The 23,079-nt window shown below is 43.2% G+C and overlaps 1 protein-coding gene across 2 annotated transcripts in view; it reads right to left on the bottom strand.

Moving 5' to 3' along the window:
- Nucleotides 1–23,079, bottom strand: part of CAPN7 (calpain 7) — a 578,129-nt gene that overhangs the window by 520,763 nt on the left and 34,287 nt on the right. For both annotated transcript variants that reach the window (XM_069648744.1, XM_069648743.1), the window contains exons 2-4: nt 9,220–9,328; nt 7,368–7,525; nt 4,760–4,827 (exon numbers count right to left, since the gene is read on the bottom strand). In XM_069648744.1, the coding sequence (XP_069504845.1) occupies nt 4,760–4,827; nt 7,368–7,525; nt 9,220–9,328 (335 nt within the window). The remainder of the gene's footprint in view (nt 1–4,759; nt 4,828–7,367; nt 7,526–9,219; nt 9,329–23,079) is intronic.

The raw sequence follows: 23,079 nt of genomic DNA, 5'->3' as shown, positions 1-23,079 counted from the left end.
ACTTTGCGGGGGTGTCTGGGGAATAAATGCTGAGCAGATTTGCGCAAATCATACCTCTGCGGATTCCCACGGGTGTCCTCTTTTCGGAAATGCATGGGGTTCCCGGTATTCTTGGGTGGCTTGGACACCCGAGGCCCATATTTGTATGGTGTGCCGGTCGGCAGAGAGTCTGAAATTCAGGTGTGCAAAAAGGCTTGGGTTACTTGTGTTTTAGGCTTTCCCCCTGGCGCCCAGGTGGGTGCACCCACACATGTGAGGTACCGTTTTCCTCGGGACACCAGTCGGAACGCGGGAACGTATAAGATTTGTTGTGTTTGTGTGGTTTTCATAACGTTTTGACCCATTTGCTGGTGCCCTCTGTCACACAACCCTTTCATTTCCCAAATGAGACCTACATTTAGTCGCTGCTTTAGGCACCATACACTTTTGTAACCTGCACAAGTCACCTACTTTTGAAAAGGTCTGACTGTGCTCTTTCAGAAAATGTGTGCTTGCAGTTCCTCACCACATTGGTTTTCCCGATTTACACATGCTAAGTGCGTCTGTTCAGGCCGTGAGCGTAAAACTCCTGTGTACCATGGATCAGTGTTTGGCTTGTGGTATTGCTTGTTTTGTAAAACACTGCAAAAAATGTGTGCTTTCCTAACTGCAGGAGTCGGGGGAATGTAACGGAGCATTGCTTTTCTCAAAATTCATATAAACCATTGCTGTACCAAGCCAACCATGTCCAACACATACCTTTTTTTTCAGTCATTTTCCCGCTTTTCCCCCAATCTATGGCATTTCCCCTACCTAGTGTTTGCCCGACCTACACAAATCACCCCTTCCTAAACTTGGAATTTCGTCTACTTTTCAGAAATATATGCCTTTCTGTCCATCAATTCAGCTTTCCTACCCTTTTCTCCGATTCCGTCCATGCATGTCTAATTGGCAAAAATGGCCAAAATCGACTCTCTCTCACAAAACAGTTGATAACCACATCAAAATAATTTATTTTCGTTTCCACTCAACCTGTTCTTGAAAGCCAGGACATTGGGGAATTCAGCACAGCAAACCATTCATTCCTAGCTCTTACAAGGAAAAAACCACAGGGTTTTTTGTACATCATTTTATTGGCATTTTTTGGAAAAACCCAAAATGTCCCCCCCTTTTTGCTTATTTTATCTCACCCCCCTACAGCAACCTAGGATTCCTGGGTGGCGTTACGACCGCCTACATGTGGGGGGGAAAAAAAGGAGCCAAATTTGGCCGAGATACCTAATGTAACAAAAAGGTTACAAGACATTGAATGGCCACATACCAAAATCACCAAAAAAGGCCCTGGCACTGGGGGGAAATACCCATGGCACTTAAAGGGTTAATCATTTCCGCTTTGTAGTGGCGGATTTGTCTTTGGTAAGCAACATTTTCTTGTAGGTTGTAGCGTTTTCTCCATATTTTTCCTAGTATTAGATTTCTTTTTTTCCAGTATTAAGGGGTGTGAACCATCTTGCTGAAGTCTTTTGATGCGCTTTTGTGGGGGTGAGGGCATCTAGTTCTTTGGTTATCCAGTTTTATAGTGTCTTCCAGTAGTAAGAATTTGTTTTGTTGGAGTTGGTTTCTTCCGTATGATTTTCAAGTTCCACCAGGTTTGAATGTGTCGTTTGCCCTTGGTAAGTCATGAGTTGATGCATGGGTGTGTTGATAGTAAAAGGAATCATTAGACGATCGCTCCATAGTACCTGAATGGGTGGGGAGGTGGTTATTAGGCCTTCACAATAGATTGTAATAAGAGGATGGCAGTGCGTGTGGCTACTTTGGCCATTTGTTGGAGGTGAAAGCTGGTCATGTTGGAGCCTACAAATGAAGGGCAAAGGATGGCCTACACTAAAAAAAAAAATAAAGTATTCAAATAGTGATAGAGGGAACCGAGAGTTAAATAGTAAGGAAAACGACCCCTCTATTACACTCAAAAAGACTTTTCTGTCTAGTTTTTAATAAGCATATATATTAAAAATTAGACAGAAAACTGTTGTCGAGTGTCACAGAGGGGTAATTTTCCTGTGTTCACGTGCAGGAGCCCAAGTCTTTGGGTGATGAATCCGTTTGCTCCTCAAACCAAATGTTGAAGTCTCCGAGGCGGGTTAGTATTTTGTGTTGTATTGCCAGATTAGCAATTATGCCTGAAATGCTTTCTTCAAAGGTTTGGTTGTATGATGGTGGTCTTTAAATAATTATGGAAGGAGAGGCTGGTTTGGTGGTTACGTGTGAGGTGGATCAGTAGGAAGGAGAGGTTGGTTTGGTGGTGAAGTGGATTAGGAGCCCTTATCAGTCCAGGAAATCCATTTTGTGTGAAGCTGAGATTTTGAGGTGTCCCTTGTGCGCCAAGGCAACACCTCCTCCTCTTTTGCTGATCTCTTGACATGGATGAGTTTAAAGTTGGTGGGGCTGGATTTGTGTTAAACGTAAGTGCAGGGTGGCTGAGAGGACATGGAGGGCTTCGGGCACATACTCTGACAAACTGGCCTGCTGCCTGCTCCAAAGGCAATACAGACTCTCGTCCCGTCCAAGAAGAGAGCACACAATCAAGCCTGCGTCTCTGCGGCCTCTAACAACACGGCAAAACTCTTTAAATTCTGCAAGGAACTGGCCAATCCTGTTGCATTCTCCACCTCTCCTGTTCCCTCCCATGCCCTCTGTATGGCTCTGGCCTCTCACTTCACCACTAAGACTCAGGATATCCCGTCCTCCATCTCCTCTCCTTCTCCCAGCCCCCCCCCCCTTTGGCCGTCTCTCCCTCATCCTCCTTTCTCCTCTTTCTGACATCACCTGACAAGTTTTCTAGACAAGTCTGATCTATGAAAGTGTTGTCCAAACAGGTGCTCGGCTGCTCCTCCAGATCCATCAAGGACCATATTGACAACATCGCTCCAGCCGTGGCCGATTTCTGTAATCACTCTTTCTCCACTGGAACTTTCCCCTCTCCCCTTAAGCACTCCCTTGTGCTCCCCTCCTCAAGAACCAGTCTGCCGATCCTACCTGGCCAGCAAACTATCGCCCTATCTGCATCACCCTTTCCTGAGCAAACTTAGAAAAAACTGCCATCTTCCAGCTTACTCGCCACACTGAATTTGTTGGTTGTCTCAATGACCATCGGTCTGCCTTTAGAGCTGCCAGAGGCATGGAAACTGCTCTCGTGAACACCCTTGAAGATCTGATCTCTAACCTTGATTCCAGCATTCCTTCTGTCCTCATCCTCCTTGATCTTTCCTCTGCTTTCGACATGGTCAACCACACCATGCTGATCAATCGACTCTGTGAGAACATGGGCATCACGGATCAGTCTTTGGGACCTCCTTCCTCTTGGAGCGCCCTTCTGAGGTCCAACTTTTCTCTCTCTCTCTCTCTCTCTCTCTCTCTCCTCTCTCTCCTCTCTCCGCTCTCCTCTCCTCCCCCCCTTGGCAACCCTCAGAGCGTCTCTGGGTACCAGGCTCTTCTTGATCAGGCACCCCTGCACTTCCTCCGGGCCTACCATGTACTTAGGGGCTGTAGTTGTGACCCTACAGTCCCACTCTCCTTGCACTACTCAGAGCCGCGCTGCCCTGGCTGCACGTATTCAAGGTCATTGCTGCCCTCCCCTCTGCTTGCACAATTCGCACTCTTGCACTTTCACGATCTGAATGACACAAGGCCGGTAAGACTGTTTTGTCTTGTCTTGTCCTCCCTCTGTCTTCCCTCCCTTGTCGTGTCGCGCCTAGAAACACTTGTGTACAGGCGCGTTATAAATGTCAAATCATGAATTACCTTGTAGCCATCTGAAAAACAAGGTTTCTGTTATAAAGAGCACGTTGGTCCCTCCTTCGTTAAAACCTTTGTGACTCTGAGTTCTGTGTTCAATGATGGAGCAGTCATTCACTAGATCTCCTGCTGCTGGATCACAGGTATTTGATGTCATGTTTTTTGTCCACGTCGTTTGTGTAAGCTGGTGTCAGAGTGTCAGATGGTAGCCTGGTTGAAGGGGTGGTCAGCTGCATACAGTCTGAGGTTTTGTTGTTGAACAGGTCCTGTAGGTTACAGGTTTGGTAGTTTATTTCATCTCATTCTAGAAATAATGCAGCTGTAGGGTAATTTGTGGTAATAAAAGGAGTGAAGAAGTTGGTGGTTCTGGGTATTGCCCACATGTATCTGAACTCATGAGAGGTTTCTCATGGTGTTCCCCGTAAAGAGCGTAAGTGAAGATGCAGTGCGAAACAATGAGGGTTTTGGATCAGTTTGTTGTCCTTCTCACAAAAGGGCACATGGGTCATTGTTCCATAGTTTTGTACATTTGAGTCAGTCAGTGGAAGGTTGGGTGGTGTTTGTAGTATTGATGGGTGTCCCATTGTCACTGTGCGATATGGCAAACAGGCCAAAATGATTGTATTTTACCAGGGTTTGTATACTTATCTGCCAGGAGAAGTACAGACACTTCACTCAGAAGAAGGAAATAAAATACAAGTGATAACTAGCCCATTTGGGCAAAGGATATCGATTTAATATTGAAAATTGAACCCCAAGTTGGAAAGCTTCAGAATTGAGACGCATATGTTGAACTGCAGCTTTCCTTGAAAAGTAGTGTGTTCCATTTACAGTTCACAGCATGTACAATACAGAGAGGGGGTAGCATGGCAACAATGATAAAGGAAAGAAGAGTGCCTTGTGAGCTACGAAGGCAAAAACACTGTCTGAATGCTTACTGGTCTCGAAAACACCACAGATAATTAGATAAAAGATTTCTTACCTGTCCAAGGCCTGGCGGGCCAGCTGTTTCAGTTTCGTCTGCAGGGCTTGATCTGAAGTATCATTTGACTTAAACAGAAAAAATAAAAAAAGGCCTGAAGGAAAAGCACTTGGCTTGCAATCAGTGATTGATAGATATCCAGACTAATGAAGCAATTATTTACAAATGTATAAATAAAGGGACAACCTAGCTGCACAACACTCATTTTTATAATACGTGCCCATGCGAAAATAAGCTGCCACAAAATTATTTGTACTGCCTAAACTAGAAAACACACAATGGGAGACCTTGTGCCGTTTTAGTAAGATAGCACATACTGTATGGACTTGTTCTAGAGGTCATTTGAATTTTAGGTTTGTTGAATTAAATGTAGAACTGTGCTTTTTAGTTGGGTTTGTTACATTTTACACACCAACTGAAAAATGTATTTTTGTTTACTGTTAATTCAAAAAATCTCAAGGGACAGACGGGCCTGGATAGAGGCAATGTCACTACCTTTTTGGCATGTATACTTAAGATGGGGACGAAAACACTATTTGCATTCAAATTGTAAATAAAAAAGGCACAACAATAAGGCCCTGATTCATGGAAGCATTTTATAATGGCGCAATCCCATAGGAAAACGCTCCATGAATCAGACCCCAAGTGTTCCGTTAGAAGAGACTAATGTAAATACTTAATTTGTTAAAACATGGTTCTAAATATAAATGTTCAACCTGTGTGCGCTTGGTTTAATATTAACATTTCTGAAAAAGGTCAAGTGAACATTCTCGTGCAGGACACTATAGCAGAGAAGAAGAAAATTAGTACAAGTACTTTTGGACATTGCAAATACTGTTTCTTTATTTCGTAAAACCATGTATGTTGAAATATATGTACTTCAATTGTAATATTGGTTATGTTTTATTGAATGACGTGCACATGTTATGGGCACTTTTGAGCCTTCGACACTTTAGCCCTGTCTCTTAATGCACTAATATTGCTTTGGTTTCCATGGAATTCTCGGGAAAAGAGTATAGAAGTGGTTTGAACTAATTTAAGAGCACACTCCTAAAGGTCCACTGAAATTTCCTAATAGAAAACGTCAGCTAGTGAGACTGATACTAGATTACCACAAATGAAATAATAAATAAAAAGCATTGGTTATTTATAGTAAGTGATTACAAAAATGGCCAAAATAAAGACTGAAGCAAAAGTCAAATCATTTAAAAGGAGATTACATTGCAACGTTTTTAAACTGAAATCAAAGTTCATATTCTACAAAACAATTTACACATGCTCACTAGTCTATGGAAACAGACCTTTAGCATTAATTACAGGTGAAAAGTAAAAATAATAGTAATAAAAAATAAAAGACTCAAACTTGGTGGAGTTATATAATGACTGTAGAATCTCAACGATAAATTCAGTTTAGTTTCTTGGCTCAAAAAGTAGCACCCGTGTCATTTCCATCTTGCTGCCTAGAGCACCCCAATAAATAAAGGTCTTCTGAATGATGTGTCCATTAAATTTTCAAGTGGCTTCCTGTTATCAATAGCCAACTTCATTTTCCAACTTTGGTTTGCAATTGTTGAGATCAATGAAACTGGGACGGTTCCAGGTCTTAAAATTGTGGCAATAATGGCTGTGTATACAAAATATTGCAGAAAAAAGGCTGTGGTTTTGCCGCCACAATCATGTAAAGGATGCGGGGGACACCCCTGCAACCCCCGGACCGATTATACCATTTAAGGGTAGCGGGGGGCACCCCCCGCTGCCCTTAAATGGTATAATGAGGTACACCTTTACCGGGTCAAACCACAGCATTTTCTGCAGCGATTTTATTACCTTATACCACTGGGACATCAAATGCTGTGGTTCGTCATAATAGTATATTAGTGAAGTTGGGCGCCATGGATATGACCAGCTCTCACTCGTAAAGAGCATCTCTGCCCTTACCTTTGTTTGCCACAGACCGCAAAGGAAAAATGCCTGGGGACCCCAGTAAATCCTGTTTTCGGGCCGCCTTAAAAGCCCAAAATACACTTCCTGAAACCAGAAATACTACCAACCCTTTTATGACGGCAAACAAAGGAAACACACCCAGTCCTCTCTCTAGACAATGATGTAACCCGGCTGGAGCTGGCAATTCTGCGTACCGTTTTCAAAGCATAGGTTTGGAAAGTGTAAGCAAATTATTGCGATACAGATTTTGAAAAAAGCACGATTCTGCTCGTGGTTCCTAGCCGGTCGCATTTACATGCAAGGAAAAAGCTGGTATAGTCTGGTTCTCCAATAGGAAAGAAGGAGCAATATGTAGTGTCCTTCAGTGGCGGCTTAAAAATAGGACATGCATTTCTAGTTGTTACCTGAGCCTGGACACCAGAATATAACTTTTTTCTTTAGCATAAAATGCAAGCTGTGGAGAAGGCATATTAACCTCATCCCATCCACTGCCATAGGTGGAGATACCCTTTAATCTATCTATAATAATTTCATATTTTTACATCTAAATGTAGGTCAGTAAACAGGTACTACTTTTTTAGCCATGAACACATTTATTAATTTAACTAGAACAATTTCTTACCAGAACATAATTCCACCAAGCTAAGCTGAAGGGTTAACGTACTGTTTGCAAACACAGCTCCACTGCCTCCATGTACAACTCTATCGCCTCTTCTGCGTTGCCCTGGTCATCTTCGTCAAATGCTTGAGTGACAAGGAAATGGGCGCGCTCAAGGTCCAGCTGCTGCTTTGACTTCAGCGGATCAGAGTTCTGAGCCTGAACTAATCCAGGAGAGAAACACAGTATACTCTTTAGTAAGAAGGATGGTCGGGAACCTGAAGCTGAGGTGTGCGAGACATGAAGAAGGATTAGTGACAAACATATTTTTAAGAAGACCTCCCTTTCTAATTTAATTATAAATCCACCGAGATCACACCTAATGAGTGGGGGGTTAGGTGTGTGTTTTTATAAGCAACTGAAGTAGCAATCACATTTTGTAGTCTTAAAGCAGGAAAGTATCATGGTGTTTTAAGCTGTTCCATGGGTGCCACGACGAAAGGTGAGGAACAAAATAGTTGAAACTATGGAAGAGGCTACTTGGGAAGCGGGCACCACCTTTAGCGCAAGGCAACTCTAACAATGCTCTTCAGTCATTCAATCATAGTATTTGGAACATGACAGCATGCCACTGATGCACAATGTGGCCAAATTACTACTTTGGAACTGAGACAGGGTTGAGGATCTCCAGTGCCATCAGATCCATTGTGACATTTTCACTGCTCAGTTAGTCGTGAGTTACAACATTCCTTCAAATTGTAAATCATGTATAGAAACCACCGTGTGACAGCAATGTAGCGCAACCAATAGGATTACCAACAACTCGCATGCACTCCTGTCACCCACATTTGTCAAAACTCCTCTTTATTTTGATATGTATGTAACAATTTGATTAATTTGTAGGCTGTTAAACTGCTAAAAGAAGTAAATGCCCAACATTTTCACTTGGTAACACACAAAGTATTATGACAGAGCTGTAGGTGCATTACAGGCTGTTATTGATTTTAGCAACAACAAAGCACAAACTTATCCAACTGCTATTGAAAAGATGCATGCCTGATCGTATAGGTATATGCACATATAGTGGTAATATGTTTCTGGCACCCGTTTTACAAAAACCATTTGGAAATAGGTGCTGCCATTTATTATTTGTTTTGTGTTGGGATGAGTTTTGTAGAAATGAGATTGGTAAAGTAGCTCTTCCCTTTATTTTTTTCGATAGATTTCTAACAAACATGCTTGGTACTTACAATTTGCTTTTTTTCTGTTTATGCATCCCTGATGAAGGACTTACCATAGTCCGAAAGGCATTGGGCTGCCACTATCCCAGTTGTGTCTCCTTATTAAAAATATTTGTTGTGTAAACATAAAGTGGTGTCTATACACGATTTACAATTGAAGGAACGTTATGACTTATGACTAACTGAGCAGTGAAAAGTTTGCAAGGGAACGGACGGCGGTGGGTCTCAGGTCCAAAGTAAAATTATGGAAGAACCAGCTCCTTCCCCACCTTCTATATTTCTGCGGACCTAAACCAGATCCACGACCTGACAAATGCAACCGAGTCTGGTGGCTTCTCGGAGACTCTATAAATGCGGTATGGAGGGGACAATGGGGAAATAAAAAATTGAGAGAATGAGAAGCCACTAAATATGAAAAGACAAAAGCAGCTGGGACATTTCCATAGTTGATATGGTAAGAGGCATATATACTCATTCCAAATCTAGCCCTGGTTCTCAGTTCCCCAAAAACCTGCCTCGCACATTTGGATGAACGATTTGAGGGTGAAAGAGACGTCTGTGGTTCTGCAGACTGGGTTCTACTTCCCTATGAAAAATAATCCACTTCCAAAGCATCTGCACTAGGATGCGAGTTGCTCTATAAATATAAATAATCACATAATAAATAAGCTACTAACCTGCAGAGTAAAGAGCCTGAACTCTTTCCATGTACTCATTTATTTTGTCTTGAATACTTTCCAGTGTTGATCCTGCCATGTCTGCATAAATCAAAGCTTGGGCAGCTTCCTAGAAATAAGATTAGAGATTTGTTAAATCGTTGCTGAATTATTTATTTCCATATTAAATTGTGTCCAATACCAGCACTGTACCATAAATAATGATCGAGAGCAGATTTCATGTAGTTTTGTTATGCATTAAACATTTCTTTTTTTATTATAGGTTTTGTTTCATAGCAACATATCAAAGATATTAAGCGAAAGAAACCTTTAACAGTATCTTTCATTCCAAACAAAAATCATGATTTCACAATTGCCACACTTTGATTAAGAATCTAAAAAGAACCTAAAAAGGCAGGGCAGATATATATCTATGTATATCAGTCAGGATCTAAAAAGATCAACAAACAGGAGGAATAGTTCCAAAATCAAGGATTAGTCAGCACAAAATTATCAGATTTATTATTCCCAGCTTTCAACCAAGGTCTAAACAGTTTTCGCCTTTAGTCGCAATATTAGATTCACACATTTAAGCATTCCCAAAGCCAACCCCAATCTTTGGCCCATCAGCAGCCAATCCCATCGATCCTCCATCGCTATTGATCTAATCTTTCCCATATGTTCCGCCAAGTAAAGTTATTGAAGTTCAGCTAACGCTTGGCATTCCATCACCACATGGAACAGTGATTCCACTGGTTCTTTGTGCAAAATCTGTACAAGGCACCCTCCACCCCAATCTGATGCCTTCTCAACTGTACCTCTCATGTGGGCATGATATTAAGACGGCATCTTAAAAGGAGGTCTCTAAAGAAGGCTGAAGGAAATTTCTGAAGGTATGAGGGGGAGATCATTTAACCCCTTTTTCTCCTTCCACCACCTAAAAGTCCAGGGATCAATGACTCTAGTCTCACTCCTCTGAATCCAATCTGCCGTCATCAACAAATCAGTATCCACTTCATGCTGCCACAGCATCTTACTCATACCTACAAACCATGTAGTCAGTGTTCTCTCCTTGGACAATCCCAAAGTTCTTAAAATCAAGAAAGGAAGTGGACCATCATTAGCCACGCTTTTCCGGTATAAAGAGACAGATTTCCATCACACTGTCGAACCCATGGAGGGCAAGCATAACTCATGGCGGATGATAGCCATGGGGAGGGACTTTGGCATCCTTAGTATTCTCCGCCAAAAGTACCCCTCCATCAGCAGCCATACCTTCCACTCCAGGTTAAGGAGCGCCTCTGCTCCATGGGTAAGTATGCGCATCACCTTCTGTCTATAAAAGGTGATAACTGGTATGAGTGAAAAGGCCCCATATCACCTATGAATGGCTAAACCTTGGTTTGTATGTTTTTTCAGTTTTCCTCGCAGTATACCAAGGTGTGCACTTTTATATGTTTTTACTAATTACAACTCCAAGGTAAATAGTTGTCTCTACAATCTCTCGATAACTTTCCTCTACCTTCCACTTAAAAAGGGGCCTTAAACTATGCGGCGATGTCATGATCAAAACGTGATTTCTTTGCATTTATTTTCATGCCATTGGAACTCAGATAGTCATTAATCATATGCAGTAATCCTACGCTGGAGGCCAATGGCTGTTTGATTAAAAAGAAACGATATTATCGGCATATAGTAACCATATCATCGGCGTATAGAAACCAAGGGAGATCACAGTCATGTAGCTTAGGTGGAAAGGCTCAGATGTTCCTGTGATCGCCCCGAAGTAGAGGCTAAATAGTAATGGGGCAAGGCCACAGCCCTGCTTCAACCCACAGAACATCTTAATCTTTCTTGATAATTTCCCTTCAGTTCCCAACCGGATCTGAATGGATGTTTCCATGTATAGAATTTGGATAGCCTCCAAAATGTCTGGCAGCAGCACCACCTCCTCACCTTTTCCCACAGGCGATTTCGATCCACTCCATCAAAGTTGATTTATTCCCAATCGTTCTGTGTTTGAGTAGATTCAAAATGAGGAGGTTTAGGGAGGTCCCAATGCCCTTGACGAAGCCCGCCTGTCGCGGGTAAAGAATCTTGGAGTCAACTGCCCTGGCAAACAGGTCTACAGAGGCAAACAATTTACCCAAATAATCAAGAAGGGCGAAAGTTCTTTAGATCAGCCCTATCACCCTTCTTGAATATCGGCACAACCCAAGCCTTAATTGTAGATTTTCCCAGAGGCTTCATTTTATTCAACTTAAATCCGTTTGCAGATACTGGCAGGACCTCCACTTTTTTCGTTCTCCCACAATCTTAATCTGGGCCTTTGTGGCTAATTCATCCGGTCTTTTTAGAGTCTGGATATGTGGCAACCCATCCTTATTACAGTCACTGAGTTCATAGCCTAACGGTAGCAGTTTTTGACCATGCTCCATAAGAGCGTCCTTAATTAAATGGGATTCCAAATGCAGTATTACGCGATCTCCTCTGTCCTCTGATACAAATTCTACCACTGTTATGTCATTAGTAAATATGTATCTCAAACCAGGGATGCACTGAAGAAGCCTCATAACATTCCCTCTGTTGAGAAGTGGAGATTGAGGGTCTAGTAGAATTCTTTCAAGGAGGACATTGGGCCCTCCATCATTTCTTTGAGGGTGATTTGAAAGGTGTTCATGTTCTGGATCCGTGTCTTTACGAACATTTCTGCCGGTAGGCCGTGATCCATTAACGTGAGCTTTTGAGCATGCAATAGCCTGCCATCCTGTCAAGTTTATGGCCGCTTTTTTGGCATCAGTATATTGAGAAAAGGACGCAGGTGTAGGCTTGAAGAGATGCCCCACGCCAGACCCCAACTTCAGATCGTCAGCCATCCATTTAGCCTCAAAGGTTCGAAAGGTACACATTAATGGTTGCTGCATAGATGTAATCTCTGGAGTATCAATTAAGACTCTCTTAGTAGCCAATTTCCGTGTTATCATAGCTTCTTTCCTCTCAATTTCCCTCCAATCTGATTCGCTCAAGTTGTTCCATCTTTCATCCTCCTCATCGTCCATGATTTCTACAAGATCGCTTACACAGACACTGGACCCAGGTGAGGTTTCTCCTGGCTTTGGGTGGGGACTATGGTCCAACCTTCTTTGCTCTTTCGCCTCTGTATGGTTCACTTCTTTGCGGGGTCTTTTGATGGATTGGGACAAAATATTCGGATTCTTTGGTTTTCCAGCAGAGCCATGCTCTTTCTTTTTCCTCCAGGACCCACCCCTTCCATCGGGCCAATGGGCTTAAATATGGAAAAAGTATTTGAATTGAAATTGGACCATTTTATTTGGGTCGTCCCCAATTGTATCTCCTTCCTTCGAGGTAGTTGAGGCTGTCACATCCTTGACTATTGGTTTGCACACAGGGGAAGAGTTGACCTCTGGAGGGGGGGGGTCGCTGAATTAATTTCCAATGCGCACTCATCCATTTTCCATCTTCAATGATGGCCTCCATTAATGTTGTTTTGTCAGCGGTCTCTCTTCTAGCCAAATCGCAGAGTCTCAGCTGTCATTGATGGAAGGTTTCAGCCTCAATATCAAGTCTCTTTTCTACCATTTTTGAAAAGTTCTCCAAATGTAACAGATTTTTCTGCAGGGTACCCATTATACTCACTCGCTCTTGAATGCCATTGTTTATTGACTCTGTCAGGGTAGCCATTAGAGTGTTTTGGATAGTGGCTAGATCTTGAGTCAGTAGATGAGGAACTGTTCCTAATAACCGGAGATTCTAGACTGGAATTCTCCCAGTAATGGCACACATTCATCGCAACTCTGTCAAGTGCCTTTAAGGATTTTATGAGTTATCTCACTATGGGGGGAGGGGTGTACCAAATCCAGAGATTTCCCCACCGATTTATCCTCCGATCTGGAGCAGTTCTCCTTTACCCCAGAAGCGGTTTTATTCCAATGTCTGGGCACTCCTGGTACCAAAAGCAACAATGGGGGGGGGGGAGGGGGACTTTGATCGTATCATAAGGCATCAAGTGTAAGTGACTTCAATTCAGCACTCCAACAAAGTCATTGCCTAGTCTGGGATGTCCAAAGGAAGCCCTTACTTATATATTTTCATGACAAGTTCATAAATCTGGATGATGAACCCTTATACAACGCCCCTCTCTTTGAATCCCCCTGACCTTACTGAGCCAAGAAGTAGGTTTGTTTTGCAAATTAAAAGATTTATTTGAAAAATTAAATATATATATATATATATATATATATATATATATATATATATATATCACACTTTTATGAATAAATGTATATTTGATGGCACACTTATGAAGATAACAGTGATCAACAATGGATAATATTACACTAGCACAATTCTTTAATTACTTAGGAGTTGGTATAGAAAGGATAAGGTATCAGAATACTTTTATGGTTTCAAGGAAAAACAATGATGAAGAATGCAGCACAGAAATAAACTGATATGGTTTCAACAATAGAGAAGATGATCACTTTTTTCTTTATGACAACTCACTCCCCCCCTATGCAATATGAAGAGATGGAAATGAGGGCACACAGGTTTTCAGGAATACAATCAAAAGCAGTTCAGTTCCCCCCTAGCAAGCTTAGAGCAACCGGTATGCTTTTAAACAGCCAAAAATACTTTTACATGTAATTTGCAATGAAGTGAAAAATATGCTAAAAATGAGTTTAATTTCCTATAGGAGATTCAGGGTAGGTGATAGCTACTTTGAATTAGTTCAGGTCAACACTAGCAATGATTCAGGAATGATTATCAGAGTGAAAACGAATTTCAGCAGTGGAAAGCAAGAAGCAGCTATTTTTACAAGTGGTGAAATTGAGCCAGTTTGCTATTCGCTGCACTTTTTCAGAGTAAGTCGATCGCAATTACAGAAAAACTATAAGGAGTTGGGATGTCGTTCGTTGGAAAGCCAAGATTCTTACTTTCCACAGTTCAAAAAGATACGGACGTTTTTGTGGAGGTAGATTTTCAGAAATGAAGTAAAGATTCAGAATGACAAATTACACTTTCACAGCTTTGAAATCACAGAATGGACACGATTTCTAGGCAGTTCTGGACAGGTGGATACTCGCTCCTAATTTTGGACTTGAATAGGCCGCCACTGGTTCTGCTCACAGCGTGGCCTCTGGTCTGGGTCTGGCACTGCACAGCGGTCTGATCTGGTCCGCTATCGGCACTGCACAGCAGTCTGGTCTGGTCTTGGCACAGCGGTCTGGTCTGGGTCTCTGGTTCCGGCAAAAGTTCTTGGCAAAGAAGCAGAAACAGCACAGCCCGGCTGTTTTATTCTGATGTGCCCCTTGGAAGTCTGGGGTAAAATCAGTTTGCAAGATTGGAAGGCCAGCTGAGAAGAGTTCAAATTGCAGTAGGCCTTCTGCTTCAAAGTTCTGGAATCTGGAGTTTGATTTTCTTGTGCAGAGTGTCCCGCCAATGTTCAGGTGATGAGTGAATCTGGAACGCCTCCACTAAGGCTTGCCATCCTTACTTATAGCAGAAATTGCATCACCAAAATGGGTGTGTGCGTGGTAGGGTTGTAACGGTAAACCGGTATGAACACCGTGAACAAGTTAACTATCATTAAATTACCGTTATCTTGTTTGTCACAGTATACCGATATCGTGTTTGTAGTGCACGTGTGCAGTGCACTTTACAATATGCAAACAGGGCTGTGGAGGCACTGGCTTCTGTTTGCAGTCAGTGAGCCTGGGACTGGAGGAGGATTTTGCCCGGGGGCACTGGCTTCTGTTTGCATCCAGGAGCCTGGGCCTGGAGGAGGAGTTTGCCTGGGGGCACTGGCTTATGTCTGCAGTCCGTACGCCTGGGACTGGAGGAGGAGTTTGCCTGGGGGCACTGGCTTCTGTTTGCATTCAGGAGCCTGGGCCTGGAGGAGGCGTTTGCCCGGGCTGCTTACAGTAGATGTGCCCGACGCCGACACGTGTCTCTGAGTGAAGTCAGAGAGACAGTTAGCTCAGCACTGTCGGAGTGCTCGTTCGAGCTCCATAAAACCACCCTGAACAATTCACGGCCGGTGCTGCTGTTAGTGGAGCGAATTCAACAGAAGCTACTCGAGTGACAACAGAAAGCAGATGACAAGCGGGTGTTGGAACGGGCTAATTACATTTGCAGCCCTTTGCCACTCCAACATGGTCTGGTGCCCTGGATTCTGAATCAGATGCGGCCGTAGCCAGCACAAAAAGAAAGGTATGTGTTTTTTTCCCCAATTGCATGAAAGTGCAATATAAATAAACGGCGCCTTCTCCTGAGCCAAATAGGCTGCATTCAAGCACTGGCAGTTTTCCGTGGCTATGCAGGTCTGCAGGCATGGGGGTGAGGTGGACTGGGGCCAGTACTGAGGGGATAGGTAGGCATTACAAGACGTGGCCTGACGAGGACTGCCAGAGGTGGAAGAGGCAAATAGTTAAAGTGTGGATTAATAGGGAGATGAGACCTCGGGTAGGCTTTGTGGAATGGTACAGGTAGGTGGGTGGTACAGATTGGCAGTGCAAAATTATACAAGTGGGTGGGTGTAATTATACGACAGTGAGGTGAAACGGAGGGGCAGCCATGAGGTAAAGTAAAGGTATGAGTGTATAGGGTCTGTGGTCAAGGAAGGTATCCCACCTTTTGCTGTAGCGAGGATGTGGGGGGCAGTCCTTTGAGACACAGTGAGATGTTACAGCCACTGTTTTTAAATCGGCCAGGTGTCAGAAAAAAGCATAGGGGAGCCACAGAGCCTAGCATTAAGATTTACCTGAGGGGGGTGAGTAAGAGATCATCAGCCTTTTGCTATGGCGTGGGAGCCTGTAACTCCAGCATTAAACCTGGTTGGGTGTGACTGTGAAACCTGCAGCCCTAGCCTACGGTGAGCATCGGTGGTTACATGCAGGCTTTACCTGAATGGGCTGGGGTGGGGGTCTTCTGACCTTAACCTGATGACAGAACTGCCTGCAACCTTGAAACCGGATGGGGATGGGAATGGGGGGAGGGCGTATAGGTCTTTACCTGACAAACAGCTGCAGCCTGGGGAGGGGGCATGCGACCTAGTGCGTGTTTGTAGGGTGAGCTTGATGAGCTACTAGTTGCTGTATTAAAAGATGGGGGCCGTAGAAGGGGGGGGTGGGGGAGGGGTCGGAGGCAGCAAGGTACTGCAAGGTCAGGTGCTCAGGTTGCAAACACATTTCTTTTATCAGTGGCATGATGGAACGTTTCCAACTCAAAGAGCTCGCAAAGCACCCGTTACTTTGCAGATCTGTGATAATTAAAGTGAGCAACACAAAGCACCTATTTAAAGCCATCTTGAAATGCAAAAAAATAAAGTTGCTTTATGTCACTCACTAATCAATTGTTCTCAACATCACAATGAATAACAACGAGCGGCAGGTTTGTTGCAAGGAATCTCCATACCCATCTGAGTTTATTACATGTCTGAAAGTACACAGTTGGCTTAAATAGATTTTTCACTTTGATTGACATCTTGCATTCTGGGATTTATAGTTTACCGTTCGGGATGTAGAAATTAAAGCCATTATTATTATTATTATTGCATTATTATTATTGCATAATAAAGCCAATGATATTCATGTGGCTTTATTATGCAATTGCAATTTGCATTTTTTATAAGTAAACCTATTATTACTATAGGCCTTGAAATTATTGCTGAGTAAAGCTTGGAAAGTAGATATATGGTCAAATTTGAAGAATGGATTAAAATCCCTGCTTCACTCACTGTTCAGCCAAAGTTTGTGATCCTGGTCTGACCCCTGGGCCCTCCCACCCTCGCCATCTGTCCGGCCATCGCACTCCCTCCTTTTTGGATGCAGCCAGAGTACCACGCGTTCCTTTTTTCACTTCCACCACTGCCTAACTGGCAATTTCATGTACATGGAGCTTCTTATGGGCAGCTTGTTGCAAAAGTGCCCAGGTGCTTCCTGCTAACATTTTAACCTTCTAAAATAAAATAAATGCTCATGTTGTATTGCCCTTTATATACAACAAAACGTGGGGCTTGCAGCAGCCCTCTCCAGTCCACTGACTCCAGCCCTGTGCCACTCACCGTGACTGCCTGGAACTGCAACTGTAAAACAAGTTCATCTGATCTTATTTGTACAGATCAGCTCGTTTTCCAAATTGCACAATGCAGATCAAATGCGCACAGCACACTCGAATTCCCATGCAATTGCTTGCAAGGTCGTTGTACCATCACGAGGTGCGATCAGAGCTGGAGTGGAGGTCTGCTGCAAGGATGGCAAGCCCCATGTTTAATTCCTTTGGAAGCATAACATTAAACATGGCTTTTTTTTTATTTAACACAAAGTTAATTCTGTCAGCCAGGCCGGTTGCTTTGGGATCCATCCCCAACCCCTACCAGTCCAGTACCAGTTAAATGTTACTGTTTTGCCCAGATCCTCCAGCACGTGCAGTGCCACGTTAATAGCCCTGCTTGCACTTGCAGTGCAGAGCACACAGCAGCACATGCTTTGCAAGGGCTCATCAGAGATGGTGTAACACTAGAGGTCTAGTTCTACCATCCGGGGCAGAGAAGACTGAGCTATTAACTGCAAGAGTCCAATAGTCTACACATTACATAGCCAAACAATAAACTCTCTTGGGGGTCATCATTCCTTGCATGGCAAAACTATTTAATAGCCGGTAAGATAGCAGCAGGCCCTTAACTTGCTGAGCTATCTGTGTGATCTGCAGGTTCCAATCCCTGCTAAGTCAACTCAGCCTTTCATCTTTCTAAATGGGCTTAAGTCCCAGCCCCTCAACCCCCCTGCAATTTTGGATTACAGTGACTTGACTATTTGGCATCTCCAATGCATTCCCTGTACATTAAGTAATAAGGCAAAACCTTTGGGGAAAGAGGGCCTACATTTTCCCACACTGCGGAGTCCTGACTGAGCCGAGTGTAATGCATCGGCTTGCACACACATGTCATATGATCCGAAAAGTATAACTTTTTATATGGCCCTGTCCCCCCTGACCCACCCTATTATGCTTTAAATGTCTTCCAGATGTGTGCTTCTGTGTTAACCATGCTCTTTCAGCCTACAAGCAGCAGCGCCACAGCTTCTGAACCCCTGCAAGTACTTTTGACACCATGCCTCAGTGACTAGAGCTTCCTTCCTCCTCCTTGTGACTTAATTTGAATTTACACCCTTGTGTGTGCTATATCGCGATAACCGCGGTATACCGTCATTTCAAATGAAGGTTATCATACCGTCAAAAAATCAATATCGTGACATCCCTAGTGCGTGGGCATAACTAAGCCTGCCCCTCACAAATTATCATTGGCCAAATTCTCCTCTCTCCCTTGATTGGGGGAAGGAAATGGAGTGTCATTGTGATGAGGTATGTTTATGGGTCAGAGAATCCTCCCCTTGTCACTTTGCACACAAATCTATTTTTGATTCAAATGCATATTTATCTATGTACAATTTTTCTAATATTATATGTCCAGTTAACATATTTTCTGTAGCACCAAACCATCCGATCCCTATCTTTGTAAGATGTTGTGTCCCCTTCTGACAGGATTCTGCCCTTTCCACCCAGAACACTATCTAAATTTTTCCAGAATTTACACAAATGTGCGCAAGGAATATGGGCATCAGATGATGAAGTGTCAGATTTTTAACATACAGACACTTGGAGTAACACCCTATTTTCCGCTACTACCCCACAGAACATACCACAGAGTCCTAGCACCTCTTAAAATGTGCACAGAAAATCACAGGAATAATGATATTACTTATATCATTTTGACAATTGTGTACTATGAATTATCCATCTTTTTAAAATGATGCTTTGGCCCAGATGGGTGTGGTTAAGTCCCAAAGCACATGGGGGAATGTCCGGTTTGTCCACTTCCTCCAAGCTCAGCTGGCTCACAGAGGCAGTGCCCCTCCCAGTTCCTTCCAAGAGGAAGCCATTTACGACCTCCTGATTTAGCAATTGCTTTGAGCCAAGGGAGGTTCATTGTTCCGTTTCCCTGCAGTCCCAGGTACCCCTCTCCTGATTCAATCAGAGAGGTGTAATCTCCTTTTGGTGGGGGCAGCAGAAGGCAGGCCAGGCCTGTGAATGCAGTTGCTGGGCAAGTTTCGACTCCTGTCGGGGGTAGTTGCCAGGCAGAATTCAATCCCTTTAAGCCAGGCTTCAGCCAAAGGTCACTTTTGTTCCAATTTTTCTTCATTGAATTCAAACTTACAATTTTCACACATGCAGCTAGAACGCTGATTCTAAGTTCAAAACTATGACATTTAAACAGTTGCAACCTATGTGCCACTCAAAAGTAGGTCACTCATTTATTTTAAACATTTTGATTTTAGTGGCATTAAATCCAATTTCACTTGAGCTGCTGACATCCACAGCTCAGCCAGTTTTGTTATGAACATTTTAGGCTCTTCATCTTTCCAGATTTTGTATGCACACAAGACTTCATTCTACCAGACGTCTGCTGGTGTTCAGTAAGATTTTTGAATATCTTGCAATGTTTGAAATAGGCATTTTGAGCTTGCATTCAGAGAAACAAAGGTGATTTCAAAGTGCTTTTTGAGCTAACAGGCACTGCTGTTTTTCCTTTGGCACCACGTTTCACTCATGGCGCTTCTGGCCCATCACGCTCGCACTGGTGGGTGGCAGGTCAGGCGACCATTGTGTGCAAAAACTGTGCAGTCGGCCATCTTGGATTTTCTAAGCCCACAGCACCAAATGTTGCAGCATAATCACTCGAACATGGGTCAATACACCTGACACAAGCCTATACTTGGATCACTGACAGGCTTAAACGCATTTGGGTATTGATTTATTCCTTAAGGATCGACAGGTCCATCACAAGCTGCGCCGCCAACTCAGTTTTTAAACTGAATTTTATCTCCTGTAGCGGTCAGGTTTCAGCATCTTTCGCTATAGGCAATTGGGTTAGTCATGCCAGCATTCTCAGGGATTAAACATTTCTTATTTACTTTTTAAATAATAAAGCCATTGACTTGGGGGTAAATCACATACACCCCAGCAATCAGGGATCTGCACTGTGTCGTGAACGGGTCATGGATACCAAGTGGGCTTCTATAAAGAGTCAAAAACAGGCAGCGGGTCAAAAAGCTGAATGCCATCTCAAGGCCTCGTAAGAGATCTACTGACTTCTGGCTGAGCAATAAATCACATTGAGAACACTCTGGTGTGGTGTGCCTCAACGCCACTAAGGAAAAGATCCACAATAACTGAACAAAACCACTCCATGTGGCTACATACCAGGCTATAACATATGGACAGGCAACACCAGTCTGGTAACTCAACGCAGATACATCTGGAAAAAGCATAGAGGAAGAACAGGATCCAGGATCCCAACTTCTGGAACTCAATGGACTCATATCCGAAAGCTGTCCTTCATCTCAGAGACCCCTACAAAAGGCACATGTGTTTAAGAAGGCCTTCCAAATCAAGCTCAACAGCTTTCAGGGTCAACAGCACCCTTCCAAAGGGGTCAGGCCACCAGTCTATTGTGTTAAAAGGACTTTCTTTTGAAAGTCTGCAGTTTGGTTGCCTAGTTTTAGTCGCCCTGAATGCAACATTTGTTCTTCTATTACTATTGCGTGGGTGGGGAAGAGGTCCTCCACATGTACCCTTCCCTACATCATGTCTCCACCTAACCCACGCAAACCTCCCTACTCCCCTGCCCCAACATACATATGTATGCATATATGTTAGGTCGAAATTGACCAGAACGGCACAACCAAACTGCAGACTTTTAAAAGAAAGTCTATGTACAAACAGGGAAACATATCACAAACATGTCTTAGTATAAGAGACAGCGCTCTGCCGTTTGTTCTCTAAATAGCTGCCCAACAGGCCATGGCGGGGATTCCTCATGGAAACCTAGGTTACAAAACTTGCACCTGTGTTTATAAAACTGTTTTTGGAATCTAGGTTTCAGCATCCAGCATGTTAAATTTACAACTAGGTCAAAAGCTAAAGAGAGGGACTGGTTCCTTCAAAGACACCATAAAATGAGGAATGGACACCTTCGAGTGACCTGAAGTGTGCTCCAAACTAGGTCTTAAAACAGGAAGTGCATACCCGGTTGTAAAATACCTGCTGAAGAGGAACTCATCAACAGCAAGTGTGTTACAAAAAATAAGAAACAAATTACAAACTCATCAATACATTACATAGGTCAACTAGTAACCTCAATTATAAAGGCAAGGAAAGCAATGGTAACAAACATGCAATCTAATCTATGGAGAATACAGTCTTCCTGCAGTCGTTTATCACAGGGGCCCTCTCCCCCATAACAAAGGTACACATATAAACGGTGGGTACCAAGGTATGACAATTTCCTCTCTGAAAAACATTTCCTTTAAAACTTTCAATGAGAAGGAGGTCCAAGTGTAATCTAGCATTACATGTTTTTTTTAAAAAAGCATCAAACATTGATTCTTAACCTTGAACACATCCTTTTTCTTTCAAATACAAATGATCCACTAAAATGTACAGTGATGGTCTATTTTTCACATAACTCTAAGCATTTGTCCAAAAAGTTGTTTTCATGGGGGATAGTGAAAAAGGAAAGTGCCAATGTACATCACACATATGTGGTAAATTCTAATGGTCGCGGATACATGAAATTTGTAAAATGCACATATTACTGGCAACTTTAAAGGAAAGTAGATTTTAGGGGCACTGGAGGTTGAAAGGTGGTTGCAGCCTACTAAAAGTGCAACAATGTATTTATATATTTATTTTTACATTTAAAGTGCACCAAACCCAGAGGCATCTGGGTGCTTTTTGCTTAAGAAAGTGGTTAAATAATTTACAAAGTGCAGTAATGTCCAAGTACATACGTTGGAAAGCCAAACCTCATGTTGCAAGGAGGCAACATCAACGCATGCAGTTACAAGTTGTTACGAGATGGTAAAGTCAAGGTACATGAATTGGAAAGCCTGACCTCATGTTGCAAAGCGGCTACATCAAAGCATGCAGTTACAAGTGGTTACGATACGGTAGAGTCCAGGTACATAGATTGGAAAGCCTGACCTTATGTTTCAAGGCGGCTACATCAAAGCATGTAGTTACAGGTGGTTATGATACAGTTATGACCAGGTACATAAAATGGAAAGCCTGACCTCCTGTTGAGAGGCAGCAGCACCAAGTAAATGAATAGCGGAGGGCGTGGTATGGTATTGTTTGGGTACACCGTTTGGAGAACATAGCCTAAGGATACGAGTAAACTACTTCAAGGCATGCAATTACGGGTAGGCAATAGTGTAAGGTACAGAGCGTCCAAACCAATAAGTACACGTACGTTGAATACAAGTGCAGCGTAGGCTGCGATATTACCAGAACAAGAGGCGAGGCGTGGTTAGAGTACAAGAATAGCCAAGGGTGCAGGGTGTCCAGTCCAAATGTTGCGACGCAAGTTATATATGAGTACAGCATGAGTACAACAAAGGCTGCATGGGGACTGATGCCTACAGTAGAAGGGAATATCGGCCGCAAAGCATCAAGACCAGTGGAACAGTCTTGAATGTGAGTGGCACTTATGATGCAAAGTGGTGGCTGAGGTGGTTTCAGATAGTTAGAAAGTAGTTGCTGCTCAGGATGCTACAAGTTTCTGGCTAGGTAATGAGATGAAGCAAACTTGCATGGAAAAGAGGGGTTACCTTATAAACTATTTGAGGAGGGCAAGGCAGCTTCAGGAAGTGGGACAGGATTAACTGCGGGACAATAAGCCAGAGTCCGGTGCGCCGTCCGCACCCAGACAGGGGGAGAAGCCTTGAACGTCAGCCTTCGACGTCGGATCCATTCAGCGTCGCAATCCAGCTAGAGAGCTGGATGGGTATTGCAGCACTTCCC

The sequence above is a fragment of the Ambystoma mexicanum genome, chromosome 2q (genome assembly GCF_040938575.1).
Source record: "Ambystoma mexicanum isolate Mex_15411 chromosome 2q, UKY_AmexF1_1, whole genome shotgun sequence".
Classification (NCBI taxonomy): domain Eukaryota; kingdom Metazoa; phylum Chordata; class Amphibia; order Caudata; family Ambystomatidae; genus Ambystoma; species Ambystoma mexicanum.
The sequence above is the reverse complement of the archived record's forward strand: the minus strand, read 5'-3'. Positions and strand labels throughout refer to the sequence as shown.